The sequence below is a fragment of the Ranitomeya imitator genome, chromosome 2 (genome assembly GCF_032444005.1).
Source record: "Ranitomeya imitator isolate aRanImi1 chromosome 2, aRanImi1.pri, whole genome shotgun sequence".
Lineage (NCBI taxonomy): Eukaryota > Metazoa > Chordata > Amphibia > Anura > Dendrobatidae > Ranitomeya > Ranitomeya imitator.
The window spans coordinates 184,531,237-184,550,488 of NC_091283.1; the positions used below are offsets into that span (position 1 = coordinate 184,531,237).

Genomic DNA, 19,252 nt, shown 5'->3' on the forward strand with positions numbered 1-19,252 from the left:
AACACCAGAAATCGACAATCTTCCTGATGGGCTGGCGCCATGCGCATGGTCACCTGTGTCCAAAACTGGGGCTTATTTTTAGCCAAGGGTGTAGCATCAATGCCCCTTAAAGGAATAGGGTTCTGCAAAGGCTGCAAGGGAAAACCACAACGCCTGGCAAACTCAAAGTCCATTAAGTTCAAGGCGGCGCCTGAATCCACAAACGCCATGACAGAAAATGATGACAATGAGCAGATCAAGGACACAGATAACAGGAATTTAGGTTGTACAGTGCTGATGGTAAATGAACTAGCGATCCTCTTTGTCCACTTAGGGCAGACAGAAATGACATGAGAAGCGTCGCCACAATAATAACACAACCTATTCTGATGTCTGAAACCTTGTCGTTCCGTTCTAGACAGAATCCTATCACACTGCATTGGCTCAGGAATTTGCTCTGAGGACAACGCCACAGCGCGCACAGTTCTGCGCTCCCGCAAGCGCCGGTCAATCTGAATGGCCAGAGACATAGAATCACTCAGACCGGAAGGCGTGGGAAACCCCACCATAACATCTTTAACAGAATCAGAAAGACCCTTTCTGAAAATAGCCGCCAAAGCATCATTATTCCATTTAGTCAACACAGACCATTTTCTGAATTTCTGACAATACAATTCTGCCGCCTCTTGACCCTGAGACAGGGCCAACAAGGTCTTCTCAGCTTGATCCACAGAATTAGGTTCATCATATAATAATCCCAAAGCCTGAAAAAAGGAGTCTACATTAAGCAAAGCCGGATTCCCAGATTCCAGGGAAAACGCCCAATCCTGCGGGTCGCCACGCAGCAGGGAGATGACGATTTTAACCTGCTGAATGGAATCACCGGAGGATCGAGGTCTCAAAGCAAAAAACAGTTTACAGTTGTTTTTAAAACTCAAAAATTTGGACCTGTCACCAAAAAACAAATCAGGAGTAGGAATCTTCGGTTCTAAAACAGGAGTCTGAACAATATAATCAGAAATACCCTGTACCCTAGCAGCAAGCTGGTCTACACGAGAAGCTAATTCCTGAACATTCATGCTAGCACTAGGCTCCTCAGCCACCCAGAGATAAAGAGGGAAGAGAAGATAAAGCAGACTGAAGAAAAAAAAATGGCTCAACACCTTTCTTCCCTTCTTCTGAGATGCATTTAACTCATTATGGGCCAGTTGTACTGTTATGATCCGGTGACCTTGGAGCCGCATGAATAACTTTCACTGGAGTAGGTGGTAACTATACTGACCGCAATCCTGATCTGACACCGCAACTTGAAGTAGCCGTGGGGTGTGCCTAACAAACCCTAGATACCTCGTCACAGCCGGAGAACTAAATACCCCTATAGATGGAAATAGGAATACTATCTTGCCTCAGAGCAGAACCCCAAAGGATAGGCAGCCCCCCACGAATATTGACTGTGAGTAGGAGAGGAAAGACACACGTAGGCAGAAAACAGAATTTAGCAAAAGAGGCCACACTAGCTAAAATAGGAAAGGATAGGACAGCGTACTATGCGGTCAGTATTAAAACCCTTCCAAAAATATCCACAGCAGATAATACAAAAAATTCCTCCATCTAACTAAAGATGTGGAACGTATATCTGCACCTCCAGAGAATCCTACACTCAGAGCAGGAATACAATCAAAAAACAAGCACACAGCTTGTGTGCCAAAGAAAAAGAAACAGACACTTATCTTTGCTGAAATGGCAGCTAAGCAGGAGAAGCCAGGCAGAGATCCAACACTTCCCAAGAAACATTGACAACTGACAAGGACTAATGAATCCTACAAACCTAAATACCCCAGCAGAAACACCTGACCATGACTGCAGCCCTGGGACAACTGCATTACCACCTACAACCACCGGAGGGAGCCCAAAAGCAGAATTCACAACACATATCGGCCATTCACAACACAGCCAGTCACTGTTTCACCACGATTATCACAATAGATATGCCTCCATGCACATCCCAAGGAGCACTCACAGCGCCCCCTAGCTGTCACAGGGGTCACTGCATCACAAAGTGTAATTTCTGGAGAACTTACAGCAGAATGTCTGTCTCTGCCTTTATTTCCTCCTTCACCTCTCCATAGATTCTTACAAGCACCAACTGTTATCTTCTAGCTCAGTAATGTGAAAGTCTGTCTTTATTGAAGACAGATTTTACCCATGAATCGAAAGTAAAAGATCAGTCCAAGAGGAAAAAATATATATGTCACTGATAATACACATTACACTGTTTCTAATTTTCATGTGTAATATTGAGTTACAGTATGGAATAAAAATGATGGTTTCTCTTTGTGTTGTTGTTTTTTTTTGTTTGTTTTTTTAAAAAGCTCCAAATCCCACTGCCATGAATTATAAAGCTAAACAGCATAAGGAGCCACCAAGTAAGGGATACTATATACTTGAAATAGTCTTTATAGAAGCTAATGCAGGTATCTCACCTGCTCTTCTAGACTGCGGACCACCTCCGTCTGGACGAACCATTGCATTTTGCTCTTGTCCTCCAGGTTATGATCATTGTGCAGGTGTCTGAATGGACAGAAGATGTACTTACATTCAATGCTTGTATGGTAGTGAGATAGCGAATTCAGACAAGCCCGTATTAGATTGCAGGTCCCACTGGCTATAATGCTTTTAGGGCAAATTCAGACGGCTGTGAAACACGGTCGATCCACAGGTCTTCCAACCTGAACTCAACAGCCTTTTATATGCCAATGAGGCTGTTCTGTTGGCATCAGGAGACCCAATGCCAGATCATGCATCATGGTAACATTATTAATTTGCACACTATGACAACTTTATTTATGTGTACTTTATTTCAGCACTAAAGGTACCTTCACACATAACGATTTCGTTAACGATATCATTGCTTTTTGTGACGTAGCAACGATATCGTTAACTAAATCGTTATGCGTGACAGCGATCAACGATCAGGCCCCTGCTGGGAGATCGTTGGTCGCTGGGAATGATCAGGACCTTTTTTTTGGTTGCTGATCACCCGCTGACATCACTGAATCGGCGTGTGTGACGCCGATCCAGCGATGTGTTCACTGGTAACCAGGGTAAATATCGGGTTACTAAGCGCAGGGCCGCGCTTAGTAACCCGATGTTTACCCTGGTTAATATTGCAAAAGTAAAAAAAAACAAACAGTACATACTTACATTCCGGTGTCTGTCCCCCGGCGTCAGCTTCCCTGCACTGTCAGCGCCGGCCGGCCGTAAAGCAGAGCGGTGACGTCACCCTGGTTTACCCTGGTTACCCGGGGACTTCGGCATCCTTGGTCGCTAGAGAGCTGTCTGTGTAACAGCTCTCCAGCGACCACACAACGACCTAAACAACGACGCTGCAGCGATCGGCATCGTTGTCTATATCGCTGCAGCGTCACTAAATGTGACGGTACCTTAACTATGTACCTTGTATAGCTGCATCCTCTACTTATACCATATGACGACATTACGTATTTCCTTTATAATGATGATGTATGTGATGATTTGAATATTATAGATGCACATATTGGTATTTACGTTCAGTTTTAGATACTTCACTCCTCATTTACTAATCTTTTTATACCAGTTGTTGGCCTTAACTGAGAGTCAAAAAGAAGCTCAATTATATGACTTTCAAGCGGGCTGCCATCAGGACATTACTGCTATTACTGGTGTATGGGGCCCAGTGAGCAGAAGCAAAGAGGGAGGGTCTGGGCTGGGCGAGATAAATGGCCTGGAAGATAGCTTAGCTCTCTGGGGCCCGGGCTAATTACTTTACTTTATTAAGTCCCGGGTGCCCCAGTCAATCACAGCCTCAGCTACTTACATTGTATGGCCGCAGCAGATGGGCCGGCCGTGTCTGACATCAGTGACGACAGATGCTGTCGGCCCGCCCTCTGTTCCTAAGCTGCCGGCATACCTCGGGCGCCTGCAAAATACTATATGCAGGATTTGAGGGCTCGAAAGTGACGAACTAAAAGCTGACCGTCCACTCGCCTGATCTTCCATTTCCCCATCCAACCTCCCGTTTGCCAACCCACTGGCCCACCCATCAGATACTCTTCTTGTGCCCCAATCCCTGCTCGTGCAGTATGAAGCTGGAGGCCATCTATGTCTGTTGCCTGCAAACTACTAAGTACTACTAAGCTCAACCCTACTGACTGCCTGCCTGCAATAAGGTACAGTTACCTGTCTTAAAGGGATATTCTAGTAACCTAATGCTTATCCCTTACCTTATACAACATATGGAATAATTATTAGGGCCAGTTCACATAGTTCAAAGTGTGGAGGTGGAGCTGGGATGGAGCCTGGTGGAGTCTCAAGGGGGCCCAAAAATGTTGCCAGTATGAGGCACTGAAATTCCTGGTGGCAGCCCAGCTTGTGAATATCAATACCTGAAAAGCTGCTGGCAATCTGTAAAAGTCTTCTGACAGGCACTACCGGGGTCCCATAGCAGAATTTCTAATTGGGCCCTCCCCTTCTTTCCCCCCCAAAAAAGTTAAATAATTGTCGAGGTCACAGAAGAGCGTATCTCACAATTTCCATCCTTTACATACAGGAAAGATATATATCTTGGTACCGTGTTAGGCAGTAGATAGAAAAATATTTAGAATTGAGAGTCCTCAGTGGTTGATACCTTTTAATGGCTAACTGAAAATATGGTAACAAATTGCAAGCTTTCGAGACTACTCAGGCCTCTTCATCATTTAGTCTATGCCTGATGAAGAGGCCTGAGTAGTCTCGAAAGCTTGAAATTTGTTACCATCTTTTCAGTTAGCCATTAAAAGGTATCAACCACTGAGGACTCTCAATTCTAAATATTTTTCCATCCTTTACATAGTAATTTTCCACCTGCTGAAGTCCTAGATTCCTCTTTAATAAAGTATGATGCCAACAAAAGTGCCCTCCAAACATATTATGATTCTCCCATGATGAATTTCTCCACATTAGCCTCCATATGTACAATATAATGACCGTTCTGTACTCCACCTCTACTCCTAAAGCAAAGTATGGTGACCCCAAACACCGGATGATCCTGCAACTGTAACCCACACACTGCCCTCCATGCAGCATAATGGACCTACGTACAGTATAATAGCCTCACACTGTATAATGGCCCCCCCATAATACTCCATATATTATAATGCGCTCCCCATGGTCCTCCATAGAATATAATGTACTCACCATGGTCCTCCATAGAAAATAATGCAGCTCCCCATGGTCCTCCATACAATATAATGCACCTCCCCATGGTCCTCTATACAGTATAACGCACCCCCCATGGTCCTCCATATAGTATAACACCCCCCCATGATGCTCCATACAATGTAATGCACCTCCTATGGTCCTCTATAAAGTATAATGCACCCCCCATGGTCCTCCATACAATATAATGAACCTCATATGGTCCTCCATACACTATAATGCACCCTCTATGGTCCTCCATGATATAATACACCCTCCATGGTCCTCCATAAAATAAAAAGCACCCCCACATGGTCCTCTATACAGTATAATGCACCTCCATGGTCCTCCATACAATATAATGAACCTCCCATGGTCCTCTATACAGTATAATGCACCCCCAGGGTCCTCCATACAATATAATGAATCTCATATTGTCCTCTATACAATATAATACACCCCCATGGTCCTCCATTTAATAAAATGCACCCCATGGTCCTCCATACAGTATAATACACCCCCCATGGTCCTCCATACAATATAATACACACCCCATGGTCCTCCTTAGAATAAAATTCACCCCCCATGGTTCCGCATAGAATATAATGCACCCTTCATGGTCCTCCATACAGTATAATACACCCCCCACCACCCACGGCTCCCATACAATAAAATGAACACCCCATGGTCCTCCATACACTATTATGGCCACCAGTCAATACTCAGCCCTCTTCACTCCACCCGATACTCCGTTGTCCTGAGAGTGTGGTGTGAAGCTCTGGGCATGTCAGAACAGTGGGCATGCTGTAATATCATCGCACCTGCTTCTCTGACATTTCAGACGCCAAGGCAGAATGATGGGGTGGAAGTGTCTGCTGATGCTCCCTCCTCCATCATCACTGCTCGCGCTGATGGCTGGAGCTTACCTCTGGAGCCCCATACCGGCCATCAGCGCAAGCAATGATGATGGAGGAGGAAGTGTCATCCTGTGTGGGCAGACAGTGCAGGGGCGAGGACACTGGGCCCCATAGCAGTGGCATGGCTTGCCACCATTGGCGGTATGCCACTGGGCACAACAATACTCAAAGGGATTTATGAGATCAGTGCTATAAGAGAAAATACAAAAAGGTGACTCACCAACGTACCACAGGACAGTCTATGTTACATCCCAGCACAGCAAGGGTTACACTACTTTGGTTGTACAACCTGAAAATCGCAAAGTCCCACTGCAACATCGCTTCTAATGATCGTTAATGTGGTCACGTTGCGGCATGTAACATAACGAGTCTGCCGCCAAATAGCCATAACTTCTAGATTTTTGGTCTCAAGTTCCGCTTAACTTTACCGTCACAATGTGGGTCCCATCAGAACTTGCTTGTGATCTGTATCCAATTTGGTTGCTTTTTTTTTTACAGCCAAATTGTAACTTCTAAATAGTAAATGGACTATCCAATATAAGATTTATTACCTCTCCACAGGATGGATAATACACTCCTCAACATTGAAGCTGCAACACCAAGAAGGAAAAGTCATGAACGTATGGAAATCACAGGAAGGACAGACATATTAATAAAATGCAAAGGATGGAAAAATGGAAGCAAATTTTTCCAAACATCTCTATTTATTCAGTATGGAGTATGAGCGCTATGTGCAGAAATCCCGCTGTTTCCAGCCTCGACTACTATCACTGCGATTATTAATGGTCGTCTGGGGAAGTTTCTGCCGCTGAATGTCCTCGGGCATGAAAATCATTATTATTTTCAGGTATTGTCACATCAGTCCTACTCTCAGGATTATTGTGTGGGCTATAATATTGAACGGTAGCTGAACCCTTCAACTTTTCCTTCCATGTATACTAACAACTTGGCGCTATATTGATGTGGTGGTGTTATCAGTGGTACTGCCATTTCGCCAAAGTGTCCTAGGAGCTGTTTTTCAACATGATAACTTTTCAACATGACAACCCCAGGCCACATTTTGCTCTTCCTATTGAAACCCGCTTGCGTGGCCTAAGCATGCTATCATGACCTGCAGCGTCCCTGGTCTTGTCTTTCACTGAGCGCAACTGGGGCATCACTGTTTGGCAATTGTAAAGGAAGCTGCCAGCAGTGGATCTTGATGACAATATGATAAAAGTGTATTAACTGTCCAATATCTGACTATTGAAGTGATTGTCACAAATGCTCAAAAATGGATTATTTATGCAGAGGACTTTGTCAAGCTTATTGGGGTCTCAGCAGCCTCATTTGTGGGACAACCCCTTCAAGATAATTCTTTATACAGCTACTGACCTGTCCTTGTTAGAAGCTTCATTGAGGGATTTCTTTTGGCATCTCTCTGTATTTGAGGACAGTTCCTGTACGTAGGCAGACACTGTACATTTCTTACTGACAGGATCTTCTTCACCTTTTCCGAAGCCTGATTCATGCTGGGCCCAGCCCAGACCGGCAAGATTGAATCCTGTGACAACATAATCACATTGAGTACATGTTGTCAGGGTAAGACTTGGTGAAAGTCAAGGGAGGATCAAAGATTTCACAGATTTAAGGTGTGTGCTTCATATTTTAGTTCACCTGCCATTCAGTTTGTACTTACCTAAGGGCTTATCATGTCTAATCTCTATTAACACCATATGCATATAATCCTCTTTACAAATAAAATGTTCTTCCAGTATAGATTCATTAAAGGGAAACTAACACAGTTCTCAAAAGTAATATTATTATCCAGGCATGTTCAAAAACCATGGCTATATAGATGGGTGAGATTAAAGAAGTTCCAATTGACTGATGGCTGTTCATCCTTTCGTCATTTGGGTATGGTAGGCTGCAAGGTCAGCAGGGTTTATCTCTAGGGTATACTTGCAGCTGTTAATAAGAACACATGAGGAGACAATACTCTCTACTAAGCCAAAATTTGACCCTGACCTGGGCCCAAATGAGGATGACCAGTGGCACGGAATCTTTGGTAGGACCCTCCAGCTAGCATTGTGTGAAGCTCATAGATGATCTCACTTGTATATCATACACAGAGTATATAAATCCCCTGTTCAAGATTGGGTTACTTGATTTCCCCCTACGTAATAGGTCCAAAACACAGGCTGCCAACTTAAAGGGAACCTGTCACCTGAATTTGGCGGGACTGGTTTTGGGTCATATGGGCGGAGTTTTCGGGTGTTTGATTCACCCTTTCCTTACCTGCTGGCTGCATGCTGGCCGAAATATTGGATTGAAGTTCATTCTCTGTCTTCCATAGTACACGCCTGCGCAAGGAAAGATTACTTTGCGCAGGCGTGTACTACGGAGGACAGAGACCCAAAACCAGTCCCGCCAAATTCAGGTGACAGAGTCCCTTTAATGCACATGTTGTGGGGATGTTTGAGACTTGACGTGTTTTTAGACAAAGGTGGAGAATTTGGTGAATCGGGCGTATGACTTATCCATTATACCTACTCCATACATATGTGTACTAGGATACGTTAAGGATCTGCGGGTCTGATAAAACTGGCTGTGGCCAAGACATGGTATATGGCTAGAAAGTTCAAAGCTCAAATATGGCTGCAAGGCCATCTTACAGCGAAATTTATAGATAAAATTTAGTGGGGAAAAAAAAGTTTTCTGATGAGAAATGCTGGAAAGAAGTTTGAGTATGGTCAACTTGGTTGGATTACTCATGTCTGGCCTCTCTGATCCTGACCAGGGACTCCGTTCTCCCTTTCACATGTTCACATTGGGTATCCCTTCTTGTATGTCTCCTGCCACGGGGAGTTGGTAGACCTATATATGGCGGACGAGTGACAGATGCCTATCTTTCTCTACAGGACATTGTTAAATTGAATATTTTATGCTCAAGGACGTGATAGCTTGTGATGGTGTGATACGCTATGTGGGTATAAGTTTTGTGTATATTTCTATTTTACTTATTTTGAAAGTGTTCCCTTGCAGGATGAGTTATTTACTAATTGATGAATGGCTGTGGTTGCCATCTGATATCAACCACCAGTCTTCTCACAGGGTCAGTGAATAAACCTGTTTGCTAATATGTTAATGACATATTAAACTAGCTTGTTGAAACAATGACCCCCTGTAGTGCCTTAATCCTCAAGGCACCTTTGTCAGGTCTGGGAGGCCTGAAAACCACCCCATCCTGTCTGACTACTGGACATAAAGAGGGGGCTGGGGAGGACATGAGCAGGGAAGTCAGTCCTGTGTGGAATGATGATGGGTTCACAGCATCTCAGAGAGAAAGAAGAGTATATGGACTATGTGATCCTCTCTCTGCTGGATTGTTGGACTTTTATCCTGTTACTGAACTGCATTCGTGTTCTGGACTATTTTATCCTTTGTGTGGTGGATTGTTTATGGACCTTTCGTATTTTTGTCTAAATAAAGGTCTTGGAATTGTTTACTATACTCTAGCTCTGTTGATTGTGTGATACCGGAGAAGGACCCCGTGACAACTTGTGGCAAGCGGTGGGATCTAGAGAGCATAACCAAATGGAGAACCACACACAGAGTGAGTACAGAAATTGGACTGTATCCAGTTTACAGGAGAGAGAGCCAGAGACCTGGGCCTGAACTACCAGGGACTGACTAAGGAGGGCTTAATTGATCTACTGGTGGGTGCTAGCCAGACCACCTACTCCCATATGTCTGAAGGACAAGCCCAGGAAACGATGACCCCCACCCCAAAAAGTCAGTGGGTGGTGTGGTACGAAGAAGAGATGGCATTTCTGGGCCCAGGCATCTTTCACGAGTACAAGGAGGAGGCTGCCCGCCGGGCACAGCAGAGACAAGAAGCAATGGAGCTTGAAAGAGGGAGTAAACCCAACGATCCGGGAGCATGTACGGATCACCCAGACAGAGTTTAAACCATTTGATGAGGCTTCAGGAGATGTGGAGGGGTTCTTCAAGGACGTTGAGCAGCAGTGTGCTGTGATGGAAGTGCCCCACTCTGGCTGGATGCGTTTGATAGTGGGACTCCTGAACGGTAGCATGGCAGAGGCTTACCGAACCATTGACTCACAGCAGGATCAGGATTATAACATTGTAAAGCAGACTATCCTGGATTACCATGCTATCACCCCAGACTCATATAGGGCCAAGTTCCGAGACCTCCCATGCTTCACGTGGGGATCATTTAGGATGCATGCACATAAGATGTCCCAGGCATGTCGGAGATGGCTAAAAGCAGAAAACGCCTTTACTGTGGAAGATGTTATACAGGCGTTCCTTATAGAACAACTTATTGCCAAGTGCCCCGCAGAGGTACGGGACTGGGTCCGGGTGCGCACGCCGTGTACCGTGGATAGAACTGCCACCCTGGCCGATGAAGCCCTTACTATCCGACCGCAATGGAGGAGGCTTCTGGACAATGAACCACGGCCTGCTCCCGTGCCCCATCCCCCTCCAATTATATCTACTTACCCTTCCACCTAATCGCAAGCTGATGACAATCATGCCTCACTGTAACAACCCTGTCGGCATCACTGCATGGCTTTCCATTCCCCACCTGCCTGCTACATCTACTCACTCACCCAGTGCCATGCTGTGAGATCTGTCTGCTGCTGGTTCCATGCCATGTGCTTCATGGCGGCCTGCTCTGTGTACACTTCCTGGCCGTGTGCATAGGGGGGCGGCGCCAGCTACTCCGGATTCTTATTGAGACTGTGTGCACCTCCCTAAGGTGCTTCTGGCCAATTGCCAAGAAGCCTCCTGTATACAGGGCAGCTCCACCCTGTGGTCTGGGTCTGAGTTTGCCAGGTCTAGCTCTGTGTTGCTCCCTCTCTGGAGGCTTTTCTCTGTGCATTTGCCTTTATCTTTGTCCGCCCTCCAGGAGGCAGAATATCCTGGTCCCTGTGTCTTTGTCCCTGTGTCTTTGTCCTTGTGTCTTGTTCCATTGCCTTGTCTGTACTTAGTCTTGTCTCGGTCTCCTTGTGTCTGGCTTCCTTCCCTGCTGTGTCTTTCCTTGTGTTCTCAGTCTGCCTAAGGTACCGTCACACTAGACGATATCACTAGCGATCCGTGACGTTGCAGCGTCCTCGCTAGCGATATCGTCCAGTGTGACAGGCAGCAGCGATCAGGCCCCTGCTGTGCTGTCGCTGGTCAGGGAAGAAAGTCCAGAACTTTGTTTCGTCGCTGGACTCCCCGTAGACATCGCTGAATCGGCGTGTGTGACACCGATTCAGCGATGTCTTCGCTGGTAACCAGGGTAAACATCGGGTTACTAAGCGCAGGGCCGCGCTTAGTAACCCGATGTTTACCCTGGTTACCATCCTAAAAGTAAAAAAACAAACGCTACATACTTACCTACCGCTGTCTGTCCTCGGCGCTCTGCTTCTCTGGTCTGGCTGTGAGCACAGCGGCCGGAAAGCAGAGCGGTGACGTCACCGCTCTGCTTTCCGGCTGCCCGGCGCTCACAGCCAGACCAGAGAAGCAGAGCGCCGAGGACAGACAGCGGTAGGTAAGTATGTAGCGTTTGTTTTTTTACTTTTAGGATGGTAACCAGGGTAAACATCGGGTTACTAAGCGCGGCCCTGCGCTTAGTAACCCGATGTTTACCCTGGTTACCAGGGGACCGGCATCGTTGGTCGCTGGAGAGCTGTCTGTGTGACAGCTCTCCAGCGACCAAACAGCGACGCTGCAGCGATCCGGATCGTTGTCGGTATCGCTGCAGCGTCGCTTAGTGTGACGGTACCTTTACACTCCGCACTCTTGCGGCTCTGCCTGCTCTGCATCTTGGTGGCTTTACCGCTGCTCCGCACTTCTGCGGTTCTGCTCCGTCTTACTCTGCTCCGCTCCCGTTGCTGCAGAAACCTCTTGCTGCAGTTCCTCTCTGCAATCCTTGCGGTTCCACTTTGCTTAGCTTCTGCAGTATCTCTTGCTGCAGTTTCTCTCCACATTCTTTGTGGCTCTGCTCAGCTTTTGTCGCTACGCTACCGCTTGCTGCTTTTCCATTCCTATCTGCAGTCTTTCACTCCTCTCCTGTGTGAACAGGTCCCTACCTGTTCCTCCAAACTATATATCCCTACCTGTTCCTTCATCTCACTCACAATTGGACTGCACTCGGGTGTCATCTGAGTGCAGCCTGATTCTAATATCTCATCAGCTAGTCCTGTGTTTCCTGCCGTCCTAGACAGTCCTGTCTCCTGCCGTCCTAAGTCAGTCCTGTGTCTCCTGCCGTCCTAGCAAGCCCTGTGTTCCAAACTACATATCTGTACCTGCACGTCCAGTGTGAACAGGCCCTTACCTGTTCCTTCATATACCACATCAACCAGTCCTGTGTTCTCTGCCGTGCCTCCCAATCCTGTGTTCCTGCCAGTCCTGCCGTTCCTGCCCTGCCTTCCAGTCCTGTGTTCCTGCCGTCCTAGCCAGTCCTGTTTCCTGCCGTGTCTCTGCCAGCCCTGTGTTCTCTGCCGTGTCTCTGCCAGCCCTGTCTCAGCCGTGCCAGCCTACTCGTCTGTGTTCCAGCCGTGCTCTTCTACCAGTCCTGCCTAATGCCCGCACCAATCCTGGTGTTCCTGTCTCCCAAGTGGGATCAGCAGCCACAGCCAGACACCACCCTGGAGTAGCACCTGGCAGCTGCCTGCTGCACAAGCCTGTCCTCACCATCAGAGGCTCCAGTGAAAACCCAGGCAGCTGTTATAGTCACGCCCCTTCCAGGGTAGTCTGGTTTGTGGCACAGTGGGGCCACAAAACCCTCGAGCTCACGCCCACCAGTCAGGGCGTGAGCGTAACACTCACAATCCTGGGCCCCAACAGTTCCGACCACGACCTGGGGTATCACAGAGAGGAGATGTTACGGGTGTGGGCAACCTGGACATTTGCAGTCTGGCTGTCCCTCAAGGATTCGGAGGGAGCCCCAAGCAGCCCCACCTCGTCCAGTACATCTTGTGCACTTTATCCCGCCTGAGGAAGAGCTACCACCACCCCACCAGATTGGACCACCGACCACGGCACCATAGATACCCCTCCTGGAATGTACAGACTCCGGCCTTTGTCAATCAGAAATACAGAGCAACGACATTGCCACCTGCAGGATGTCTTAATTAATGGATTCAAAGTGTCGGGATTTAGAGACACGGGGCATTCCTGACTATCACTGACCCCCGTGTGATTCGAGCCGAGGCAATTCACAAGGGTCCGGGATTTCCCATTGTCCTGGCGGGGGGTGTCTGCAAATATATACAGCGAGCTTTGGTACGTTTGGATTATGGTTTTGGAGAAAAACTGTGTTGGATTGGAGTTATGGGAGGACTTCCTGCAGATATCCTCCTTGGAAATGACATTGGGGAGTTACAGTGTCATTTTGTGGGAGCAGTCACCCGACTACAAACCCTTCAAGCACCACGACATCCGGACCTCACTGGGGAGCAATCTGTTTGGCCGCTAGGTCCGTGGGCCTCTCGCTCTTCTGAAAGAACAATTGAAGGGAGATATCGCAGACACCGGAATGCCCATCATTCCCTACATTCTAGAGTTCAGAGAATGTCTCGGCCAGCGAACGGCCCAGTTCAGTCAAAACACCTGGTATGACCATAAAGCCAGGACCCGGGAATTTATGGACAACAAGTGCTCATAATTATTGCAACCCCTGCCACTGTACAAGGAACTGTAAACTATTGAGCAATGTGGACTAAAGTGAGCAGGCCAGAGGTCTGTGTAGACCTAATGGCGTGCTCACTTATTATGAGGGGGGAGAGGTTGTGATGGTGTGATATGCTATGTGGGTATCATTTTTCTGTATATTTCTATTTTACTTATTTTCATGGTGTTCTCTTGTATTATGAGTTATTTGCTAATTGATGAATGGCTGTGGTTGTCATCTGATATCAGCCCCCAGTCTTCTCACAGGGTCAGTGAATAAACCTGTTTGCTAATATGCTAATAACATATTGAACTAGCTTGTTGAAACAATGACCCCCTGTAGTGCCTTAATCCCCAAGGCATCTTTGTCAGGTCTGGGAGGCCTGAAAACCACCCCATCCTCTCTGACTACCCCTGGACATAAAGTGGGGGCTGGGGAGGACATGAGCGGGGATGTCAGTCCTGTGTGGAATGATGATGGGTTCACAGCATCTCAGAGAGAAAGAAGAGTATATGGACTATGTGATCCTCTCTCTGCTGGATTGTTGGACTTTTATCCTGTTACTGAACTGCATTCGTGTTCTGGACTGTTTTATCCTTTGTGTGGTGGATTGTTTATGGACATTTCGTATTTTTGCCTAAGTAAATGTCTTGGTATTGTTTACTATACTCTAGCTCTGTTGATTGTGTGATATCGGAGAAGGACCCCGTGACATAGCTCTCTGATTGTAAAGGTAGTGGTGGGACAATTTAAAAAAAGAGGCATCTATTGACACAATTGGCCAAGGAACGCATGTAAATTTCCAAATGACACCATCACTTTTGACCGAAGACCTCCTTATGGTGTTCTGTTTGGTACCCGGTGAGGTTCTTGAGTCCCAAATAATTTCCTACCTCAAAGGAAGTCCTCCTTGCTATCAGTTTAGTTGAGAATATAGGTATGATTTACATCTATCTACAAAACTGGATGTAACTTTTCAGTCTCCATAGACTCCTAGAGAGAAAAATGTCACAATATCGATAGTGGCAATCATATGATAGGCAATGTTACTTCGAAGTGGCAATGGAGATGAATTCACAGGACACCCAACAGAAGACTATAAAATGGATAGCGCTTCACAACACAGTCCCATATGTATGTGGACAGATTCCGGATTACCTGAAAAATGTTGAGCTGAAGTCACAAGGAAAGCAACTTTTTTTTTTTTTTTTTTTTTTTACAAAATAGACTACTATCCTGAAAAGCAGAGGAAACTCCATACGAAGAAAAAAAATTATGTCTCCATAAGAAAAGAGCACTAAACTCCAAAACATCAGTAGGAATATTTGTCAGATACAGTCACAACTGTAAAGGATCCAAATAGTGTTAATGTTAACCGAAGTGCTACTTTTGCTGAACATAGAAAAATTAATGTGGTGACATCTCAAGTAAATAATATCTGAAGAGAAGACCGATGACGATCAAACTACTTCCAAACTAGCAGCTGAAAACCAAATATTACAAAAGGGAAGATACCACCAACCCCAGACATAGAAACAAGATGTTCAACAAGAGAAAACAAAGGTAAACCATCTGTACCTCTCTCAGAAACAATAAGAAGGATCAATGTATATTAACCCACAGTTTGGGAAGATGTATCTCAGCTCTCAGAAAGTGAAGCCAACGAATAGCTAAGGGAAAAACGACAACTCCTAACATTCATTAATAATACCATGTGCACCACCATAGATGCCATTGAAGCCCATGTAGATGGAAAAATGACCCCCATTAAAATGAATCTGTGTGCAGTTACCAATTTTCTTTCCTAAGATACATTCAAGGAGGACTGACTTTAATGCAGAAGATGCTTTGTGCATAGGAGTCAGCTGGTAGCACCTTAATCTCACCTCGATCTATACCCTGGCCATGACTGATATTTCACTTTTCTTATGTCAGATTAGACGCAGGTTGTACACCCTCTTACATAGTCGTAGCTGTGCCGCACTCACCTGGAGGCACAGGGTGCACTTGTTTGGGTTTGTTTATTACTTGAAAATATCTTGAAGGCTGCAGGTTTGGTACCGATGATGAGGATGATGATGATGGTGATGAAGATGAAGGTAATGACGGTGTAATGGAAGATGCCAAATGAAGTATAGGAGACTGAGGAGCAGAGTCTCTAGTGATCTGAGAGAAAAAAATGAGAATAAATCTGCAGTGCTATTCCCCCCCTCTTAAAAAAAGAAGGATTTGGCTGCTTGGTACATTCATTTTCTGTTCTAAAGGTCTCCTGATGCAATGCTAGTCACAAAGTGACCTCTATCGATTAGCTGTAGTCTCTAGAGGAACAGGGTTATAGTTGTTCAAATTCCCTGCAGCGCCTCCGCAGGATGAGAAAAGCATTACATAGTTTATGTTGAAATCAATGGATTATTCATGTAATATACAGACATGCTGGTTCCTCCAGGGTTACTGTCAGTCCTGACAGTCACCTAAAATGTGTTTTGGGATATTCCCAAAATAAGTTATCCACTATATTATATATCTTGCTGGTCACTTGGGGGGTTCAACCTCTGGGACAAAAAAAAAAAATTGATACTGAGAAAAGGGCTCTGGAAACCCGAGAACGGGGCTACAAAAGCTTGTTTTGGATGGAGAAGTTCTACAGTCTATTCATTGTCTATGGGGCTGATGAAAAACTCAAGTGTTTTTTTCATTTTTTGAACATTCGATCTATAAACAAAGGTCGTGGAGCATGTGCAACTGTGCTCAATTCACTATGGCTGTGCAGAGCTCCAATCCCTGGATCCAGAGCCTCATTTTCGGGATCCCTACTATAGAGATATATTGCTTTGCAAGAGCAATCTCCAAATATAACCTATGCATTCTAATTTTCAGCAAAATATGGAGTTATATGAATTACAGTTTGGTGGAAGAGTCATGTAGGCCCCCTGCCTTCCTGGCTTTATTGGCCACAGGCTGGAATACGTCATTCTAAGTCATCTCTGGAGGCCTTCATGGTGCAGTGCACACTATGCATGTGCCAGAGATGGTTTGCAGTGATGTATGGCGGCCTGTACAATACCAATCAAGCTGGTGGAGGGACTGAATTTCGCGACTCATCCTGTGAACTGCACCGCCCAGATGACTCTTCAGGGGTAATTAGCATACAGCACAATTATACGGGAATAGTTTATGAGGAGTATACCGCTACAGTACCCTTTGAATATAAAATGTTGCGTAAATGTGCATGCCGCCCAACAGTCCGGTCCCATCTGCCACATTGCAGTCTTAGAACTTGATTATTCGATTTGTGCAAACACTTCAGATATTTATGGATCTCTAAACAATGTGTTTGCAGCCGCCGGACGTCCGATATCAGGAGCCTTCCGGCGTTTTCTGGTCTCACTGGTTCATGATTCATATCAACATTTAGCGAAAGAGCCAAGACTTTGAAGTAACAGACTCCATAATCATCTCCTTCCAGGAATGAAGACAAGCAAATGGTGACACAATCCTATAATTATTCTAATTACGATCAGAGGAGCGTACCACACACTTCTCTTTTTTTCTTTTGTCTTGATCATTTTCTTTTAAGTTTGGAAAAAGCTTTTATTACGGTATTTTATGTTTATTTGATGTTTTAATTGCTGTTGATCTTTAAAGTTGCACTATGCCCATGATTCTGGATTATCCTATAGGAACTTTGTTTTATTATTTTATACCAAGTCCTGCAGTTAACCAATGTTTTTAAAGAGCCTTCAGACAGAAAAACTATTAATCATGTTTCGCCGCTAGTCCGGCTCCATCAGGGGTACAGAAGTTTACAAGCCATACACTGAATGCCAATTTGTTTCCTTGCTTCTTTGATTACTTTTTTGGAACATGAAGTGCCACTTACCGGATGGATCACCACTGCTTGCTTATTTTCATGAAGCAGAGCTCGCAGGTAGGAAGAAGCTGGAGGGCTCACCATGATATAAGGGCTCTGATGGTGCTGTTAATATAACACATGTATATTAGGGCTGAAAATTATGATATTAAACACACTTTTATTACTAACAGAACATTACTTGATGTAGCTGGGAGCCGGTTGCAGCACTCCTGCGACTCCATTGACCGTTCTGTTCCTTTTCTGGTCCATCGTTCTGTGGACTTGAGGTCTGTACGGTCTTGTCTTGGGAGCTAGGCATCGGGGTCCTGAATCAACTGCTAATGAAGGGATAATGCAACTGATATTACATTAATACTCACGTAGCATAATAAACTACACTGGGGGCAGTATACCACCGCCAATTCAACAACCGTACCCGAACAAAAGAAAAAAGTGGTAACAGAAGTTGCCTGTGATTCGTCTGCTGGACTAATCTTTCTTTTTCCAAGAAACAGCGCCGCTTTTCCCTTTGTGGCTGTTTCTGGTATTGCACTCATCAAAAAGTAAATAGGGCTGAAATGTCATGTCAGATGCAGCAATATCCCACGGAACATGTGAAGTCTTACTGTTATATGCTCCATTTACGCACTTTCTATTACACTGATCCTACTTACGGCAAGAGTTTATTTCAATCAATCGTCCCTCGAACCAACTAGTACATCTCTATTTTAATTACAACATGGCATGAAAAAACTTACCCATCCACTGTGGATATTGCCATCTGTCTGCAGACAACCTACTACTACGAAGAGATCTAAAAAATGTGACTTTCAATGGAAACTCCCCTCCCCCACCAAAGACCGGTTTTCCATTACGACTGGTGCTCCTACTTCTCAAGTACCTTTTTAATAAACACCGTCGTTGGTTTCTCTTGTCTGAGCTCTGTCTTTACAGGAAATGAAGCCACCGTGGGATGTGTCTTTTCTATTGCTTCCCTTCCTGTGACACTTTATGAATGAGAGACAGAGAAAAATTCTAATTCTTGGTCCTGGCAGTTAATTGTGTGGGTCTTATTTACACAATGGGGAAAATATATTAAGATTTTAGTTAAGAAAAATGATTAAAATGCATATTGCCAAATTTATAAAAGAGTGCATGCCTCTGAAAAAAAGACACATTTCACACTGTCCTAATGTCAGAATATGAAATCTATGCCTTCTATGAGCAAGTGCACTTTTTCTGATAGAGTTTGTAAATTTTTGTAAAAGTTTTTAACCAAGACCACTTTTAAAACTTTTGGTAATTCCGATGCAAAAGGCAACAATTTTGCAGAATTTTCAACTTTTTCTTTAACAAGATGCAGATTTTTGGAGCTCAAAACTGTCTTCAAACTGATTACCATATAGCCATACTGTTCCTGTGGCATTTGTAAAAGTGCCATGATTTTAATGGATTTTTTTACAAAACTTTTTTGGTGCATTTTTTTTTAATCTAAACATTACTAGCTGAATAATACACCAAAATTAAGCAAAAACTCTGCCAAAAAATTGAAGTGTTTGTAACATTTTCCTAATATTTTAAAGCCAACAAATAGCTGCAGAATTAAAAAAGGGTCTTTCCTCC

General features: G+C 45.0%; 1 protein-coding gene across 2 annotated transcripts in view; it reads right to left on the bottom strand.

Moving 5' to 3' along the window:
• FOXP3 (forkhead box P3) overlaps positions 1-18,592 on the bottom strand; it is a 55,934-nt gene extending 37,342 nt beyond the window's left edge. Inside the window, exons 1-7 of one of the 2 annotated variants that reach the window (XM_069748248.1) lie at positions 18,531-18,592; positions 17,829-17,967; positions 17,657-17,752; positions 15,765-15,942; positions 7,485-7,653; positions 6,662-6,700; positions 2,463-2,550 (exon numbers count right to left, since the gene is read on the bottom strand). In XM_069748248.1, coding sequence (XP_069604349.1) covers positions 2,463-2,550; positions 6,662-6,700; positions 7,485-7,653; positions 15,765-15,942; positions 17,657-17,752; positions 17,829-17,948 — 690 coding nt within the window. In that variant the 5' untranslated portion in view covers positions 17,949-17,967; positions 18,531-18,592. The other variant, XM_069748247.1, reaches the window with a different exon arrangement.
• Between the last annotated feature and the right edge of the window lie 660 nt (positions 18,593-19,252).